Source organism: Cinclus cinclus, chromosome 10, assembly GCF_963662255.1.
Source record: "Cinclus cinclus chromosome 10, bCinCin1.1, whole genome shotgun sequence".
NCBI lineage: Eukaryota > Metazoa > Chordata > Aves > Passeriformes > Cinclidae > Cinclus > Cinclus cinclus.
The window spans coordinates 22,486,508-22,507,216 of NC_085055.1; the positions used below are offsets into that span (position 1 = coordinate 22,486,508).

Genomic DNA, 20,709 nt, shown 5'->3' on the forward strand with positions numbered 1-20,709 from the left:
GCTGGCATCAAACATACAAGTCCACTAAGTCTCCTAAATGTTATTGAATTGTCAGAGGAAATAACCCAACAAAAACAATCAAAATGCCCCACAAAAACCAACAACACACCACAAGAAGCCCCAGAAACCCAGATGAAATCTCCAATACTACTCTCTCTCATGTCTGAAGTTTGACATTCCCTTACACCAATCACTGCTTCAAACCAGAGGGAAGAAGATATTTTTTCAAAACCACACATCTATACTCCCTAATAGGCAGTGCAAAAATAAATGCCAAAAACTGAGACCCAGAATGCAAAGATCTATGCTGGGGCTTCCAAAAAAAATCTGATCAGCTATATTTGCAAGGAAACACTGCATCCCAAAAATCCCTTTTAGGGAAACGCTGCAAAGCATCAACTTAATACTTTATTTTCATGTTCCAGGAAAAAACGTCTGCTGAAGAAACTTTCTGCACTACTATCACTGGTAAATACAGCATGAAGTGTGATATGGGTCAATTTAGAATGGAATAGTTTTAGGTGAGTCCAACCAGTATCTAGCCTAAATTAGCACACACAACTTTCACTTAAGGTGCTATCCATGTCAGCATAAAGTAGGACCAAAGGCATGAACATGTTAACTACACCTCCTCATGCCCAGAGATCCTGCCACTGTCGTGATTCTGACACGACACGAAGTGACACCACAACTACAACAACGTGACCAGAGATGACACAGGATCAGAAAAATGAAGCATTTATATTCTGTTTCTTCAACTTTTGAGATCACTGCCTCTTATCACAAAAAATCTTCTACCTGAATTTACAAACTCTGAGAAAAGTACTGTTGATCCAGCTGCTTAGGACCATTTTCTTCTATTAATTGCTTCAAATATTATGTTTTATCCACATAATCTCATCACATCATGTAAGCATATAATCTATGAATAGATATGTAAAATATGTGTACATACACGAACAGTGGTGAATATACACAAGTGAACCTTCCAAACAAAGCAGCTTTAGAAAGAAATTGTTTTAGCACACAATTATCACTTGAAATATTTTTCACATTCTGTTCCCCAAGACCTCTATTCAAGTCAGAAAAATATACCCATTCAATGGTTAGCAGTATCCTACTTGGTCTTCTGTTGTGACAAATCAAAGCCTCAGCAGGCTCTCCTTAAGATCTTTTTTATAAACTACAGTGTCAGAATTCAGCACGTCTATAGCTAAAGCTCCTTTTGTATTGGCAGTGTGAGCAGAAACATGCAAACAAATTAGAGGGTACTGTGCAGTCCTGTGTAGTAACATCCAATTTCCTATTTTAAGCAAAGTACCAAACTTTTTCTTTATTTTAGATTCCATCAACAGGAGTTTAAATGGAAGAAACCATATTTTCCTAAATTCACAGAATTACATTTGTTTCCAACATCTGGCATAAGTCACCTCTCATTTTATTGTTTCTGAATAGCAACGTTAACAATCAATTGCTTTTTCTTCTAGTTCATCTTGTCCTTACTGTGATGTGAACTGAATTTATTTTTGCATTCCATTTTTCCACTTGCTGTCCCCATGAACAGCCCTTTTAAAGCCTCACACATTTTGAGACATAAATGTATTTATTTGGGGAGCCTACAGAGCAAGCTTTTCGTTCCTCCCTAGCAGTGCCATAAGGATGCCACATCTATTATTGCCATCAAGCAATCAGAGGGACACTGCTGGAGAACAGAACTAAAAAATGAAAAAAAACTCTCAAGAACCTCACACCCACAGCAGCATGGAGTAAAGGCAGATGGATTTGGGCAGTTTCTTTGCTTTTTGAAAGCAAAAAGTTACATACAATATTAGCCAATTACAGAAAATGGTTACCACTGAATTAAGGCACCCGAATAAGGCTACAAAGGTAATACTGGTATTTAATGTAGTAGCATTATTACTTTATCATCTTATTTTGATATGGTTGGTCCTTCTATATAAAAATTAATCTTTTGCATTAAGTTTTGAAAATTGACAGATTGTGACTTCAATCATGCAACCAAAGCATTTCACACATAATTTCACTAAATCAAAATAAAACAAATTAGGCTACTCAAACCAAACTAAAACCACCAAACTGGTAAAGCTTGGAGAAAAAAAGTAATGGCTTATATTAAATACATCATTACTTACAGGTAGCTCAATACTAAGTTAAAAAAAAAAACAAAACAAAAAAATCCCTGATTTATGCGTGATCTTGACATATTACCTATGGGTTATGCAAACAATAAAGCTTATCATTAATGAAGTGCAGTCAACTGGTAACTAAAACATCCTTGCCTATTTAATAGACATTTTTAACTGAAGGTAAAGAAACTAGGGTGGATCACAGTGAGTTATCAACTGAGTATGTCAAAATAAAAGTGTGTTTCCAATGGTTGGTAGCAAAGAAGGTTATGCTGCAGAGTGCAAGCAGCAGTTACTGTGCAAACCCTGCACTGCTCACTGAGCACAGCATGCTGAAGTTTAAAAGACGTTGCCTGAAATGGCTAAAGCAGCAAAGGAAAACGAGTGCTAAAAATTTCCTGAGTGTATCTATATGATACTTCTTTAAATGTGTATTAGCTCTAGTATAAAGCACACACAGCCTCTAAAGCAAGCACTTTTACAGTGACACAAACAGTGAGAATTGACAGTAGTTATTTGCACTGCAGCAGCTCACAGGAGTTCAAAACATGGTTTGGGACACTTGGTGAAAATCTGGATTGGAGAAGTTTATTGTTCAATACATCTTTCTGTGATTAGCAAAGCACTTTTACATCTACAATGTATAGGTAACTAACTTTTAAAAATTAAGAAGTCCTACTGTCAACAGGCATCTCTGAGAAAACATCACTCTGCACTTTTTAATTTGTGTATTAAGAAATCTAAGTGTATCTGAATAAACACATCTGTTCTGAGAAACAATCATATCAAGTACAATTTAGTTTTATTCCTTTCCCTCTCTTACAGAGTATCAACATTTCTAAAAGATCTGCCTTTCTTTTGTCCTTTGGGAGAATGTGCATCTCTGCTCTGGAGACCAGCACTGGATCCTTCTATGGCTTCCCCTTCCTGAGGAAAGCTCTTTCTTTGTCTCCTCATCCAGCCTCTTTCCTTTCCTGGGAATCCTACCTCTTTCCCAGTGCAAAAGAATTATGTAAAAAGATATATTCCAGACATATATGTTCAAATTTTTACTATATTCAGCAACCATGTTTAGAAAATTAAAAGTTAAATGAATATGCACCTACACACATAACATTTCTCTGTTACACAGAAACAGAGCCAGCCACCCTGGTTAAAGACTGAGAAGAGTGACAGACAAGTTCTTAAAATCATAAAATTCCCAGGCAGAGGATTACACAGAGAAAAAAAAAAATAAAGGATTCTTCCTTTCTGCAAACCATTTACGTAAACCATCTTCCAAATATTTTAAACGAAATGAGATAGACTCAAAATAATTTCTCTTTTAAACAGAAAATGAACCTGAGAAAGATTTGTTTTCAGTCAGGGTTTCTGTACCTCCCTTGCTTCACTCACCAACAGGAACAGAGCACAAGAGGGCTGCAGGTATGCTTAAAACCTGCAATAGCATCAGAAAAACACATTACCAAAGCCACTGTAAAACCAGCACTAGCAGCAGCAAGCTTCTACCACATTTTCCTGAATATATACTTGAAATTTGCCCAAACTAATTTGCATGTCTGTCAATGAATCAACCTCTCACAGCAGATGAGATTTGGTTTCTGCACCACTCAGACAGCATAATTTTTCTAAAGAAAAGATTAATCTTACAGTTCCTTCACTTCACATAAGGTAAAACCACTCAGAACGCACTGACAAAAATATGAAAAAAAACCCCAAACCCCACTATGCCAAATTGCAGATGTAGTGAAAACAGATTAATCTGACCAATTTCTCAAACTCCTTTGTGGTTCCATTTCCTACTGCATTGGAAAAACATTTAATCAGGTTCACAAAACAAGATTGCCCAATGTCTGAAAGTTCTACATCTTTGTGAGACAAAAAAATCAAAAATATCAAGTAATTTTGAGTACTTTTCTTATTACATGTACCTTGCATTATTTTTATTTCAGAACAGGTTTGAGACAGATTAAGCTATTTCATTAGAATATACTGGTATTTTTCCCAATGATTATGAGAGAACTGGTGTATTAAGCAGGATTTAAAAAACAGCTAAAAAACTGGATTCAGTAATGAAGTACAAAGTTGCCCAACTTTTTAATCAAAACCAGACCTGTAACAGTGAAAAAAATTGTGTAAGGTTCTTGACCTCTGAATATTTCAAAATCTTAATCCCACTTTTAAATTACATAAAGGCACTGCAGCATGCATTTCTGTGGATTTTTTATATGCATATCTCAAAAGACTTTCTACAAGGCATGCAGATGTGAGCACAGAAAGTTTAAACTTAAAAGCAAAACCATTCTTACAATTTGAGAGACTCCTTCATTATCTACAGGTGCTGGAGGTCCATAATACAGCAAATCAACAAACTCAAGGCAAAAATACTGCCCTGTGTTATACAACACTGCTATTATGCAACATTCCTATTCTCTGCAGCAAGCACATTTTCCCTGAGCTCTACTGCTCTGCTCCCAACACACATCTGCAACCATTCTCTATTGTATTCTATTTGTGACCCAAACTTTCCTAGAAATGGGGTTTAGATTCTGACCATGCAAATCAAGGGAAAGAATTTAGCAGGTTTCCCCATTCCAGTCACTGTGTTCCAATAAGAAATGTAAAAAAAAAAAAAAAAAAAAAATAGAAATCTCATTTTTTCATTAAAATTCCAGAAGCATACTTCAATTAATAACTGTCTAAGTCACAGTGAACTACTCTGCCCAAAAGACTCACAGATCTGTTCTTATCTGGAAATAATCCAAAGCTTTTTGTTTTATCTACAGTCCAAAATCTACTACACTTGTATGATCAAAACCCCAAACACAGAAGCACTTTTTTTCCCCTTTAACTTCAGTTCTGTACTTTCACAATGCCCAGTTTCACCACAAAGTTCAAACCTTTGGATTTTCAGCAGAACATAAACACACACCCTACGGAGTTTAAAAGGACAGAACATGCAACATGGCAAAATGGGATTGTGTTGATGCAGTTTTGGATTTAAAGGATTTATTCCCTGCAGGAAAAGGAGTGCTGATATTTAATTGACAAAAAGGGCTACACCTTTAAGTTTCACATAAAACCACAATGCTCAAGAACTTCTGAAACAGGAAAGCAAACTTACAGACAAATGGAGCTACCTAAAATCCTAAGGGAGAACAGCCTCAAACAACCAGTCTGAAAATCTCAATTACAGCCTGGGGATAAACTTCAAGAGTTGAGCCTGCTTAGCTGCATGTAAGTTACATACACTTTAACACATTCTTTAAACACTTCTTCAAATTTTAGACTTCTAGTACTCAACAAATACCTCATAATCAAACCACAAATGTTCCTTATTTTATGCTCAGGCTGAACCCTTGACTCATTCCAAAGTAGACATATTTACAGGAGTACATTACATACACTATAAAAAACCCCCAAAATACTTCAGTTCTCAGGACTCAGACAGCTCCTGCTTTACCTCTCTGGCTACAGTAAAGAAAACTGTTTTCATGAGTGTAACAGCCTGGAATCATTGCCTTTCTGCACCTCACAAAAGCAACTTCTGTGAGCTAAAGTTTCTTGAGCTGTACTTCAAAATAAACATGGAAGCAACCACATGCAGCATATGGACACGAGTCTGTTTGCACCTCAGCTAGAAAACAGACAGGATTTGGTCTGCTACCATGATTTTACTATTACTAATTGGATACCTTGGTTTTACCTTAAAGTTTACTTACCGTATTTTTCTTTAATTAAAAATTCTTCCTCCCTCTAAATGTCCCAAATGTCCCTTTACTTCAACTGCTGCTTAGTATTTATCAAGACCCTCATTATAACCTAAACTGTCTTTTATTGTGAGTCCCTGTGATAACAGTAATTCATCTAACTAGCTGAAGACTCACAGCTTGGTTTTCATGCTGCAGTGAGTACTGAGGCTGCCTTACCCTGGAGATGCTGCTTTGTTAGGAAACAAAACTTTAGGACTGATGTATAAAACACATAAACATGTGGTGACAAATACTAAAAAAAAAAAAAAGAAGAAGAATGAAAAGTAGCTTACAAGAAAAAAAACTCCTTTCATCCTAGCTAATCCTAAATAGCAAGACACTCTTCAGCTGGTTATAATATCAAAATTTAGAGAACAAAATAGTCATAGCTGAATCTGTGTGAGATGCTCCTCCCAGTTTCATTCAATATGCAGCTGGCCTTCCTTGTGAGGAGAACATTGCTGTTTCCTATTCACTTGGCACTGACTGAAGTTCTCTGGGTTTCTTCTGTGAGCCTGCTGAGAAGCCAGCCATTCTGCAGCTTGCACAAATCCAGGAGGCTCTGTCTGCCCATGGAGAACTCTGCAGGTCTCCTTGCTGATTTCCAGCTGTTCCTGGTGACCCATTCCTCAAGCCCCTCTTGACCCAAGTACTACTGTTAGGTACATAATGGGATGGACAGGGACAGACAAGAGAGGAGGAGAAAGAGTGACAAGAAATTCTCCAAAACAATTCTTCAGAGAACTTTATTATCAGTGGAAGGGAGAAGGACTAGAAGGACTATGGCAGTTTGTAGAGCAAAACTTAAGCAGGGAAACAGAGCAATTTGTCCTTGCTTCGGGAACAGCCTCCTGAAATTTTGATTATGAAGAAAAATAACGCTCTTATAATCTAGCAACAGTTTCATTCTCCTCATTCACACTGTGGAAAAGAGACATATATTTTAACATGCTAAACATAGTTGAGTATCTGAGACCTTAAGAGCTGCAAATTCAACGCTGACAAGACATCAAAGGCTTATGTGTAAAATCTGGCAATTAGGAAGAGTTGTAACATTACAAAGATTTACTCTTCACAACCTTTATCTGTTAAATGATTACCAAACATATCAAGAACTCTTGCAACATTTGCTTTTGCATAGAAGAGAAGCTGCAAACATCAACAGAATTAAGAAAATCTTTACTTTATGACCCCAGGAATGTTCACTCCCTGCCCCTCTCTCCCCTCTTTAACGTTACTCAGGCCCATCTGACAAAGCAATGCTGCTTGCCATACCAGTTTCTGGGCCAAATAAAGGCAGAAGAGTGTCTTAAGTTTCTGTAATTACACAACTAAAGTCTGGAAGGGGAAGCAGGGGGCAGGATGATAGTGCTACATGTGTGATCATGTGAAAAAATGTGCCTTTATATGGCGAGATGTATAAGAAGGTTTTAAAAAACCCCAAAAAAACAACTAAAAGCAATCTTTTTCAGCAGTTATTAACTGTCCCTCAAAGATCCTTTCTCTACTTGTCTCGCAAAAGAGGTTTCATACTTCACTAGAAACCCCAAGATAAAAGAACTTTTTATTTTGCTGCATATTTTAATGTTAAAACCCACTCACCACCCATATCCATACCCTAACCTGCATCCAGAGGTGGAGACTTCGTGCAACAGAGCCCTCATCTTCTGGGCACCTCAAGGTTATTTACACAGCTTGTGTATTCAGTGTAAGAAAAGAAGAGGTTAAATAACTGTACATCCACAATGCAGAATAAATGGCCTATAACATACTATCCTACAGTATTTTCTTCAGAATATTCAAGAATACTTTTTAAAGGGGTTTTTTTATTCCCTTTTCATAAAAAGATGTAGCAGATGCACACATACGTATCCAAGACAGAAATTTGTTAGGTGCCCCAACAGCAGAGTAGCTAAATTAGCAACTATGTTTATTGTAGAATACACAAATTAATAACAACAGTTGTTATGCCAAGACTTAGCTAATGAAGATACATTGTTAAGCAAAAGTAGTGGACTTGCAGCAAACAATTCAAACATTATTGAATCACACAATGATGCTAAACAAGCCTGATGAACCCTGCTAATCATCAATGCTCCCCATTTTCGTCTTACTGTTGAAGCCAAGGAGTTAAAAACAAACAAAAAACCCAACAAGTCTGATCCAACACATGCTAATTAAGGAAACAGTCAAAGAAAACAGCACTTCTGAAACTATTTTGATCAAATAAAGTTCTGACTGCAGATTGTTTATGTGAAAATCTTCAGAACTGTAGCTTCTCACTATCTGCTTCAGTTAAGATTTGAAAGTCCAGCATATATGCAAACTATTCTTTTGCCAGTTTGGTGTGGAACATTAATGCATAACCCGTTTGCTGATGGCTAGGCCAGAAACTGTTCAATCCCATGAGGAACAAACTTACAATAGGAAAAAATAAAAATAAACAGTGCTGCTAATTGTAGCTATAATTTTATACACTGGGAGTTTGAAACTATCACTTGAGCAGTCCTAAGTTTTGTCAGAAATTTTCACCTGTTTTCAAACATTACAAACCTAGATATTTCTTCTATAGCAAGAAACTTTCAATACTAGAACACTTTCTGAACTGATGAGTGATGTATACACATCTCATACGACTGAAAATGAATTAGAAATACACTCTTTGAACTGGAAAAATCAGAGACAGCTTTTTCCAGGAATATGTCTTCTGATCTTTGCTTGTGGATTACAAGCCATGCAAATGCCCATATACAGTTATGAATATTTATGTACAGATATAGATACACACACACACTGCTAGAAAACATTTAAATTCTTTAGTACGCAGCCTTTGTTTTTACTATTTAGAGTTCAATAGCAGCATGATTTCTGAGTAAAGGAAAATCAAGCTCACACAAACCCTTCCAAGGAGAAAGGACTCAGTGTCAGATTCTCCCTAAGTACAAGAATCATCAAGCTCCTCATGAGAACTACAATTGAGTAGAACAGCACATCACCAGAGAGCTTCAGTTTTGAAAGCTGGAGTTCTCCAGAAGTCTAAAATCCCTTGGCATTTCTTTCCTACTACACATCTCCTGACTTGAGACTATCTGCAAGTTTTTCTCTCAAAAGCAGCACTTTCATCACCAGTTCTAGATCAGTATTTTCATCTTACAACACAGAAAGCTTGGCAGCTGTGGCTTCTATTAGTCAGGAGTCTATAAAGATATTACTAGAAATAGCTACTTCATTTATTAGGTTTAGATTTGCTAAGGAGACTAAAATATTTGCATCCATCCATAAAGAAAGATTGCAAAATACAGTTTGATGACTGATTCTAGTATGACTTTAGCTCCATACTCTGTGATTGAGAAACAGTGCAAACATTGCAGAATGAGCACACTCATTCTGGCTGCACTCCTCCTCCCTGCAATTCTACACAATCCCCAATTCTTCCTGTGGTAGAATTGTAACATTTCACCTGTTTCTGCAAAGAGGTGCAATGGTTTGCTTAAAAACATGGCCCAACAGGAAGGAATTGTCAAAGGTAAGTGGTGCTTTTTACTAGGATGGGGGAAGGAGGACAAGGGTAGAGTTGCTGCTGCCTCTCATGACCTCACAATTTAAGTACAGCAACAGCTACTGAGGGAATTCCAGCACTAAATTACTGAAATGACCCAAATCCAAACTCCTGAGACCAAAATCAAGCAGCCCTGGCTCGACCCTCCCATAATCCTTCCTTCAAGCCAACATCAACATCAGATAACCATACTGGACATGCACCTAAAAACCTGTTCAGTGATCTGAAACTCAGAGCAGCTTGTCAGGAAACTACTGAGAATTCCAGGGAATGACTCCACTGACCCAGGAGGAAAACCAAAGGATCAGAAGCAGGGGAAGTTCCCACTCCACAATGCCATGCCAGACTAGATGACAGCAAAAGTCCCTGGCCTCCAGGCTGTAAATCCAGCACTTCCATCAGCTGGAGCTGTGGTGCAGCTTAACCAGCTCCAACTGCAGCTCCTATCAAACCCAAAGGTGCAGATGAATACTCCTACACCCACAGTAAATAAAATACGAGCCACTGTGCTGCCAAAACTGTGCCATCCCCAGTAACTGCCAAGGACTCCTTGTTATTCAGTCTCTGGCCTCTTTCAAAACAGAAAAGAAAAGGCACATTAACATACTCTTTCGTATGTTTCTTTTGAATTTGGAATAATGATTTAAATGAATTCTCAAATGCTTACACTGCAGAAACAGGGATAAATTCATGTACCCCTGTGCTCATACTGAATTATATAAAACATTATTATACAGAACTGATCAGTGCAAATAAATCTATAGTTCTAGTGACAAAACTGCTTTTGGCCTGTCCCACCAGACTGCTGAACTTCATGGCACTCACTTTTGGGTAAAGTTACAGGTGAGCCACCTAAATTCCAGCTTTGTGATCAAATGCTTCAGATTTGAACTTGGTACTGTAGATACAACCATGATTTTAGGAATGTATTTCCAGAAGAGCTGATCTGTCAGATCAGAACAGTGCACGCTGCCTTCTCAACACGCTCACAATCACCCAGTGCACCCCAAATCAGTGCTACGGCAGAGACAGGGATTTACCATCACCTCCTCTTTCCCACCTCACTGGTTCCAGAACCCGTGTTTAACATCCAGCCCAAAACAGACAAGTGAGCCACACTAAACACAAACTTCCCATTCCTGCTCACAGAAAGGATCACCCTCTACAGCTGGCTGCACCACTGCACCAACTTCTGGACAGGCAGAAGAATTAATAATTTTAATTATTTAAAAGGACCTCAAATTCTAGGTTAAATAAAAATTACAACTACACTGATTGTATTTTCAAAGCTTCAAAAGTAAATAGAATTTTTGAACCAATATACTTAATTATACTGAAGACTAATGAAATAGCACCAAAGAGCTCATATGGCATGTTACTGTTCTTCATATCAAAATCAACTAACAAAGTGAACAGAAAATTGGAAGTGTACAGATTTAACAACAGCGCATGGGAAAAAAATCCTATTTAAAGGAAAACTGAAGATTAAGTTCTAACTCTTTTATTGATAGGAAAAAAAAATGTACCTGGGCTACTTGATGCAATGTATAAGGAGGAAGAAATGTTTTCATTTGCACCTGAAGAATGTGAAAAATTGCTGATACTTTTTAATGTTCTATCTATATTTGTAAGAACACTAATACATAATTGCTTGAAACAACACAAGCTTTCTCAGGGTTAGACAACAGTGACGCTCAACACTGCAGAGAATCTTTCCTTCTGCTGGTGAGAGACAATAGGATATAAGCTGCAATTAGAGAAAGTGCTCAGAACAGAAGCCCAGCTTTGGCACAGAGGTAGAACAGGAGCAGTGTCAGTTCAGTGAGTCCCTTGGTCTCCAGTATCCCTCCACAGGCAGAGTGTGCTGTGCAGACTGAGCCCCTGATCACTGCCCTAAGCAGGGCCTGGAATCACTGCAAACACTGCCTTGACAGCAAATGTGGTGCAAAAGTACTGTTACCACACCAGAGGAACCAGCTTGCTGCTTTCCTGCTAAATGTACACTTCGATCCCCATGGCATGTTTCACAACGTGACTGATACACCCAGACTGAGAGGGGAGAGCAGGCTGAACCAGAAGTGACATTATGAAATGCTGAGTAGTTTTTTTAAACACTAGTGACCAAAAAACCAGATTGCTGGAAAGTTTAGCACCATTTGGAAAACAGGGGACCATGAATGCTCCAAACTAAAGTGAAATTGCTAGCAAAACACAAATCAAAACCAGTTAGCTATCAAAAACTCTACTTCTCTGTTCTTACCTTCAGATATTTTCTACGATAAGAAGCCAAAAACCAAGGTTATCTTAAGGTTTTAATCTTTTGAAAGACCCTTAGCACATCTCCTCCCTACCACCAAGCTCTAACAATGCTCAGTTTTTGTATTAACTACACCAACCAGGCCTGCATACTTGTATTTTTACTTTCAATAGCATAACAATCCTGTATCAAGAATGTAAACATGGCAAAAAACCCCGAATTTTTGTATAATTCACAAACACATGTAGATAGCATCTGTTTTGTTTTTACAACTACTTTTCTAAATTATAACCTCTGTCTGAGGAAGGCAAAAATAATTTTCATTTCCAGTGTTACTGAACCAACTCTTGAAATTCCCTAGACACCTGGCTAGCAGATGCACAAACTGAAATATTTTGCCTGGAATCACCCTAGTACAAATTTAAACCCTATTTCTTCCATATAGCTACTAATGTCTTCTCCACTGTTCATTTTTTCAGGTAAGTCAGAAGACTCCTCTGCTAGGGATGGGAACAAAAGAGGAGACTTCTTATCCCCTCCTCAGATCAAGGTGTCTCTGCTGCAGCAAAAGAAGGCATTCCTAGTACCTCCATCTCAAGCACAATTTGGATTATTAGGCTTTTAGTTCCTGTGCTGATATCACAAATACAAAACTGACAAGAAATTTTCAGTCCAAACAGTCTAATATTTCTTGCTCCAAGGGTTCAATGGAGGACCAACACTTTGGGCAACAGGGAAGGGCTGGCACTGTTTGTAGTGGCTGATACTCAAGTCAAAAGTTTTAGCAGCTCTACGAGTAGCTACTCACACCTAACTTTCCCTGCAGCTCTAAGGTTTTTTCCTCCTCCCAGTCTTTTAATCTATTTTTAGTGGCTACATTTTCAGATCTTCTCATCAGAACTACTACCACACAACTGAACAAGATGTTAAAGAATCAGACTTTTGAATCACATTTAATAATTATATATTCTTAGAGTAAAATTGTGGCAGAATATTGCAGAAAATCACTGAGAAGTAAATGTCAGTTTACTTGAAAAAGAACTTAGGAGCAGGGAACCCTGAAGAATTTTGACTTTTTGCATACTATAAACTCTCTGACAAGCAATATTGCCTCTCTTAAAGGAAGGATGGAGCATAAATTAAGCATAAAAGTTAGAGCATTGGTTTAAGCATAAAATAATAAAAATATGCTGTAAAAAGGATGAGGGACTACTGCCTACATAAAAAAACAGATTCCCAAATAGTAGCCACAAACTGCAAACAAGGATATAATGAGGTACAAGATTTGTAGAGCACAGAACTACTTACCTATGACAATTCTGTCAGACAAATGTGTTGAAGCAATTGCTAATATTAAAATAATAACTGTATTTGAGACTATACAACTATTTACTCATAACAAAGAAGCTAACACTCAGCACGAGAGAAATAACACCCACCTCTAAGAAAGCAGGAAGTTTAATGAGTTCTCTCCAAGGGAAAAACGCTGAGCTATTTTTTCAAGAACACGTCTCCTCTGTTTGCTACCCATGCACACAGGCTGATGAGTCTCAGTCAGTGGAATGTGACACCGCATGATCATCAGCCCCTCCACCACGCCAGCACAAGCGTCTGCTGCACATGGCTGTGTGTTATTACTTTGCAGGGAACATACTCAACATTGTTATTCGACAACTTTATACAGTACAAAACGCGAGCAACAGCCTCTCACGATCCAAAAGAAAACCATAAATAATGGTTTCCCATCCTTTTAATAATGTTTTTTACTCCTACAGAACTAAGACCATTTTTTACTGGCAAATGCAGTCATGTCACTCGGCATTTGAGAAGCTTAAACGCTAACCTGAAACACTACGTCTGTGTTTTTTTCTTCTCTCTCCTCAACAGAGAGAGAATTACCCTTGTGAAGGACTACACAAAGTAAAAATTCGAGGTATCTAACACGGTTCGTAATAGCCGGAGCTTCCCAGCCCTATCTTCAAAGCGGTCACAACACTATCTCCACTCGTAACCAAGGAGAAAGGAAGAATAATACTAAAAACTAATAAAATTAAAATAAGTAGAAAAAAGCAGGATCGAGAGACTACGGCGAAGCCACCAAGTGACACCTGTGCTGTGAAGAGGACAGGGACCCTGCTGTCTGCTTCCAGGCCCGGCCTTCGAGCACACCCCACCACGGAGCCCCGCCGCGGAGCTGGGCCCTAGCTTGGCTCTCGCCGCTCCCCGGGACGCCCCGGCCCGGGGACCCCCTGTTCCCGCCGGCGGCCCCCGCCCTGCCCCGGCCGCGCCGCTCCAGGGCCGCGGCCTAAAGATGGCGGAGGAGGCCGCGCTTCCCTGTCTGTTCACCCGCCCTGCCCAACACTGACCCGCACTCACCACCCAGCCAGCCTCTCGTACCGGGACTACGCGCCCCACCGACACCTCGCCGTCCGCCTCGTCCTCCTGGCCCCGGCAAGCTCCGCCGCCGCCGCCTCACGACCCGCGGCCGCCCGCCATCTTCCCTCCGCCTCCCCCGCCAGCAGCGCACGCGCCCCACGGCAGCGCGCACGCGCACTACGTCAGGGCGCACGGGCGGGGGCGCCGCGCCTGAAGGGCCGCGGGCAACAACGCGCGTGCGCCCTCGCGGTGGGGCGGGACGCGCGCCGCTTCCGCGAGCCCGCGCGGCCGGCGCACCAATCACAGGGCGGAGGCTCACAGGGCTGCGCGCATGCGCAGAGAGCCGGGTCGGGGGCCGTCCCGTGTGTGGTGGGGGCGGAGGGAGCGCCCGGGGTCCCTCAGAGCCGCCGGGCCGGGATCTGCCCCCGACACTCCCGGGAGCCCCGGGCCGACCGGCTCCAGATTGCCAAAAGGGACACGGCTGGCGGCCAGAGCGACAACTGCTTCACGGCACAACCGTGTTATGCGCTGCTCCGTGTTAGTTCTTTCACACTCACCAAACGCCCAGGCGCTACAAAATCCGCCCTGTGTGGCTCCCAGAAATACCTTTGGAATGGGCTGCCCAGGGAGGTGGTGGAGTCACCTTCTCTGGAGATGTTCGAGGAAAGATTGGAGGTGGTTGATACGGTGGTGTTCGCTCAAAGGTTGGACTCCATCTCAGAGGTCTGTTCAAACCGAACTGATTTGATTCCGTGATTCCGTTCTCTGTCCTCCCCGTTACCGGGCTTCAAAACACAACCAAAATCTTCTAATCTCAAGGCTCGGGATAACCTATTTGTGTAGGACAGTGGGAACTCCTAAAATAATTTACAGATCACTAGGTCTGTTACACTCCTCGGTAGCTCTAAGGGTGCTTACAAAGGCCTCATCAAGTAGTAATTGGGGAGTGTAGATAAAGAGGCTTTGTTTCCCTGAATTAGTTGTGGTTAAGACCTAAGAGTCTGTGTGTTTAGAAGAAAATGTCTTAAAGCTGCTTGAACAGAAACATTTTACAGAGTAAACCCAGTTCAGCAGGAGCAGCTACTGGGAAGCATACACTGTATCAAAAGGGGACACTAAGCTTTACAAAATAAAGATTCACCTCCTTCTTTTTTCTCCTTGAGTTATAATTATTCTGACCCTGTAGAACCCTGTGGTCGGTTACAGATTTGTGTGTGGTTCATAGGTTTGCAGGAGCCACTGCCACCCCAGCTCATACACAAATCTATTTGAGGTGATGTGCTCTAGGAGAGGTGAGCCCAAACAGTTGCCATACACCAGTACAGCCTCTCAGCACAGCAGCAACATTACATTTCTAGTAAGACCTGGAAGAATATTTTATTTCTCTCCCTTTTGCAAGATCAGTGAGACTATTGCTAATCATCACAAATAGTATCCTAACACATCTGTCTGCATCTTTGTGCCTCTGCTCTTTTCTGCAAAATTTTCCTTCTTTCAGGCGTGGTAGTAAAATTACAAGGCTTGAAATGTTTTAAGAAGTTTATCCTGAACAAAAGAACACTCCTTTCAACTAAGAGCTAACAATTTGTGCATCTCCCAGCAGCTGAGCTCTGATAACACTGGGTGTGTGATTCCCACAGGCTGCACCAGCAGCCAGCCCTCCACTGTGTCACATTACTTATGGTTTGGTTTCATCTCAGACTTAGGGCAGTTAGCAACCTAGCTAAGGAGTCCATTCTTCCAGAGGTGGATATCTGGCTGTGTTAATATCAAAATTATTTGGTTTCTGCACCTTTTTCTTCCAGCAGGATACAGATCGGGTGTCTGCAATCACTTGGCACAGAACAAGGGAGCAGAGAGGGAGATGCTGCCCCAATGCATTCTCACTGTGATTGTAGTAACAGCTCTGATCCATCCTAAATTGTACTTGGGTTGTTATACTCTTGGGAGTCCCCAGATGTCCAGGATCTATTTATTAAAAAGTTCCTCATTAACAAAATCATAATATGTATGTAATGTTTATAAACCACACAACTTTAATTAAAAAATCTTTCCATTTACCTAAACAATAATAGAAAAATACTGAAGCTGTAAAAATTCACTGTCCCTATCAAACAATAAAACAAACAAACAAAAACCACCACAGAAACTGATGCTGCCCATCACTGAACCTTCTGAGAACCAAGAGCAAGTTTCCGCATCCTTTAGAAATCCCTAAAAAACACAAAATCACATCTATATTTCTGCTAAAAAAAAAAAAAAAGCTGAAAATTTACAAACCAGGGAGAGGGATTAGGGAAGAAACAAATACTCGAGCCACTGGGAAAAGGCCTTTCAGTTTCCTTGCTCTCACAACACGGGGGGTCCTTGCCAAAATACACATGGAACCAACCAAAAGGACAGTGCTGATCTCCAGTCTGAATGCACCTGTGGCAACACAGCACTGGAGTACCCTGCATCCACAACCACCCTCACTCAGCCAGGAGCTGCACTGATCCAGAGGGCAGAGAAACAGCCCAAGTCCTCAGGTTCTTCTGCTCAGATAAAGGGGCTGAGGGTTAACCTTAATACTGGAAGCTGCGTTTAGTCTGAATATCATCGAGAATCTGTTGTAATTCTTCATCTTCAAACCGGCCCTCCAGGCTGCAAGGTAAGAGCAATAAGGAGATATTAAAGGTTTCAGAAATAATCTCTCCCCCTTGATTCATTTCAGTCATTACTCTCTCCTGTCAGTCTCAATATACCATCATCCACCTGTGGAACCACGAGGAACCACCTGTAACATCACTGGAGGAAGAATGCTCTAATCCCTGTGCAGTGCTTCTTCTTTACATGACAAAACTCCATTCTTCCCAGAACCTTCTGCTGAGTAATTTCAAAATGTCTTTTCAGAACAGGCAAGGCAGGTGTAAGCAGACCTCTAAATTAAGTCCATGTAGCTGCATGCTCATAAGTCAGTCCATTCTTGCTATGAAATCTTAATATAAAATCATGGAATGGTTTGGGTTGGAAGGGATCTTGAAGATCACCTCATTCCAACCCCCTGCCATGGATAGGGACACCTTGCACTGCCCCAGGCTGCTCAGAGCCCCACCCAGCCTGGCCTCGGACATTTCCAGGGATGGAGAAGCCACAGCTTCCCTGGGCAACTGTGCCAGGGCCTCACCACCCTCACATGGAAGAATTTCTCCCTAGCATCTAATCTAAATTGACTCTCAGTTTGAAGCCATTCCCTCATCCTGCCGCTACTGCTGTAAAAAGTCTCTTTCCATCTTTCTCGTGGGCTCTTTCCAGGTACTGGGAGTCCACAGTTAGGTCATCCCAAAGCCTTCTATTTAAAATAAATGACAAATAAGGAACAACTGTAATTCAGATGAATGTTTCATCCCCTTCTCTATCTCAGCCCATGAGGCAACCAATCACGACATGAAGAAGCAACTGCTCTCCCCTACATTATCCACAAAACAGTTAATTTGTTCCAAAAGAAAAAAACTCCAAGGAACACAACCACAGCCAGCTAAGAACCCCAATTTAAGAGGGTTACACCTGATCCAGGAAAAGCTCTCCGAAGTGCATCAGGAACATGTACAAAGTGTATTGCTGTCAGATCAGTGGACAGGGGAAGAAAGACCAAGACCAAATGTTCTTCCATCAGGGGAGTTGGATTGAAGAGGGGGTACCAGGGCACGGCTGGCTTTAGTTCACAGGGAGGTATACAGCAGTTTTTGTACAATATCTAAGTGCTTACCTGGGAATCAGAGCTTTTGCTTCCTCGGCTGTCTCAGGACACAAGTTAGCCAAACATGCCAATTCAAACTTATGGAGCTTCTTCTGGAGCAGTAAGCTGTAAGGAAGACAACAATTTGATAAAATTACAAGATAGAAATATAAAGGGGCTTAAACTGAAGCAAATGTTTATCTTTTTGCACACTGCTTTTGGCACTAAAGTAATTTTTTTAAGGATAAAAGACTCATTATATAAATGCAGAGAGGAAAAAAATAAAATTCTATCTGCTAACTTCGCTTCCCCTGAATTATTCTGCAAACTCTAGAAAATCCTCCCGTTTAATGCAATCAGCTGCCAGTGAAATACTGAAAACAAAGCAGTTCAGAAGGCTTGACCGGACGAAGTACAACCCTCCACCAAGAACTTCTTGCCTCGTTAGGAAGACAAAAGACTCAGAATTGAAGAACAAATCGTGCACACCACTAAAATGTACTTTCATAAAACGGGACCAGTATCAGGGATCGCATTCTCTAATACAATGTTTGTTACAGCCTGACTTTCCCGCTCACCTGCGCACGCTGGCGATGGTTTCACGGTTTTTGAAGCGGCTGAAGCGGGCTGTGTAGTTCAAGGTTTTCATGAAGACTTCTGACAGCTCCTGCTCATCCTCCGCACTCTCGTTCTGCTGCTTGCGATGCTCGAGCAGCATGTGCACCTCGGAATTCAGGAGAGTTTCCGCAGTTTCAAATTCTGTAGGCAAATCAGAGAACGCCAGCGTGAAAAAAGGTGGAATGTGTTTGAAAAGGGGAAGTGCAAAAGTGTTGTAATTAATTTAGCTCTGGGTAATAAAGAGCTGAATTGTTTTGTGAATTACTTTCACAATAAAGAAGGGAAAATGTCTTTCATGGCAGTTGTGTGAGCCCTTTTGCCAATGACTGGGCAACATTTCATACTGAAAATGCTGATAAAAATTACACTTCAAGTGACAGTCCAAGGTGTTTGTCTTTTTGACCACATATTTTACACTCATAGACCTAACATTCAGGTATTTTCATATTTGGGCAGTAAATTTTCTTCACCCAATTTTGGTAGAAGTAATGCATGACTTCACACAGAAAAAAATATTTAGAACTCCCAAACTCCACAAAATTCAGAAGTGATGCCACAGTCTTCAAAAGTCTCTGAGCTCTTGAAGTAAATATGAATGCTGTTAACTATTTTCAAAAAGGCTTCATTTATTAGAAAAGTTAATTGAACTACTGAAATTTTATTATCAAAAAATCCCCCAACATTTTAAACAATCTTAAAAATTCCCCCCCTTTTAGCCTGCTCTGAATTAATTCATCATTGCCATAACCACTGTATGTATTCCAATAACAAGAATATCTTTCAACATTACCAGTATGAGCTGTTCAAAGCAACAGAACCAGAGGCTGCATCCCAGAGTGCCCGACAGCACTGTTTTATACAAGCAGATACATGGACTGATAGAAAGGGGCTGGCAACTCTTATTTTGCATTAAGCAGTAAATCAGCTTGGTCTAAACATGAGATTTTAGCATAAAAAACACAACAAACAGTCTTTCAGAACTTCCCTATCGTTCATAACTCAACAACGCAGCAATGCAGCACCGTCTCCATTCCCACCCTCCTTTTTTTTCAGGGTTGCTCTGAGGTGTAAATACATTTCTGGAATTTATACTGAATTAATTTTCTGGAAAAAAAAAATGCAGACAGTAAATGTCCACAGTTACCAACTCTGGATCTGGACAGCTGATTTCCTAACTGCAGTGGTATTCACAGATCTCCAAAACAGATTAGATTGGAAGGGGCCTTAAAGCCCATCCTGTTCCATCCCTGCCGTGACCAGGGACACCCTCCACTAGCCCAGGTTGCTCCAAGCCCTGTCCAACCTGGCCTTGGGCACTTCCAGGGATGGGACAGCCACAGCTTCTATGGGCAATTGCGCCAGGGCCTCACCATCTTCATAGGGAAGAACTCCTGTGTCAAAGAACCACATCACTGAAAAAGCTTATATCAAAAACCAATAACCTTTTCACTAAAACCTGGGGGTTTTTTCTTTTTTTTTAATACCTTACACACACGTAGCGTCCCACCTAAGAACCGCCATATCCTAGCAGTCACAAGATCCTTTAATATAGACAAATCATTTACTATCCTGATTTCTAACACTGGGGGCTGAGGAGCTGCTGGACGGGCCGGGGCGCTGAGCAGCTCCCTGGTCCACGGAGCCTCTCGGCGAGGCTCGTACCCTCACAGGCGGCCGCTGCCGGCCTCCAACCACCACACGACCTCCGGCCCCTCGCCGGCCCCTCTCGCACCTTTAGGGAAGACGAGCTGCGAGGCATCCTCCTCCACGTCTGCCGCCCGCGGGTCACTGCCGCCCGCCGCCATCACCGGAAAGCCGCGGCGGAAAGGGCGGCCCCGCCTCACGGGAGGGCGGGCGGCTCGCGGGGCGGGGGCGGGAGCGGCTCTGGCAGGGTGAGTGCAGGGGGTCTGCTTCCCGTGAGGGTCGGGCACGGCTCTGCCCGTGTGAGGGCTCTCTCTGCCCGTGTGAGGGCTCTCTCTGCCCGTGTGAGGGCTCTCTCTGCCCGTGTGAAGGTTCTCTCTGCCCGTGTGAAGGCTCTCTGCCCGTGTGAGGGCTCTCTCTGCCCGTGTGAGGGCTCTCTCTGCCCGTGTGAGGGCTCTCTCTGCCCGTGTGAAGGCTCTCTCTGCCCGTGTGAGGGCTCTCTCTGCCCGTGTGAAGGTTCTCTCTGCCCGTGTGAAGGCTCTCTGCCCGTGTGAGGGCTCTCTCCCCGTGTGAGGGCTCTCTCTGACCGTGTGAAGGCTCTCTCTCCCCGTGTGAAGGCTCTCTGCCCGTGTGAAGGTTCT

At 41.6% G+C, this 20,709-nt stretch overlaps 2 protein-coding genes across 3 annotated transcripts in view; both read right to left on the bottom strand.

Moving 5' to 3' along the window:
- The window catches only part of WDR33 (WD repeat domain 33), a 67,960-nt gene extending 54,791 nt beyond the window's left edge, over positions 1 to 13,169 (bottom strand). For both annotated transcript variants that reach the window (XM_062499461.1, XM_062499462.1), the window contains exon 1: positions 13,155 to 13,169. The gene's annotated coding sequence lies outside the window, so the exon portion shown is untranslated. The remainder of the gene's footprint in view (positions 1 to 13,154) is intronic.
- A 2,555-nt stretch (positions 13,170 to 15,724) lies between these two features.
- POLR2D (RNA polymerase II subunit D) lies at positions 15,725 to 20,242 on the bottom strand. The gene is made up of 5 exons (XM_062499129.1): positions 20,160 to 20,242; positions 18,388 to 18,568; positions 17,840 to 17,935; positions 16,655 to 16,734; positions 15,725 to 16,305 (listed from the first exon to the last, which is right to left on the bottom strand). The coding sequence occupies exons 1-4, from the start codon at positions 20,230 to 20,232 to the stop codon at positions 16,656 to 16,658; spliced, it is 429 nt and encodes a 142-aa protein (XP_062355113.1). The 5' UTR covers positions 20,233 to 20,242; the 3' UTR covers positions 15,725 to 16,305; position 16,655.
- Positions 20,243 to 20,709: the final 467 nt, after the last annotated feature.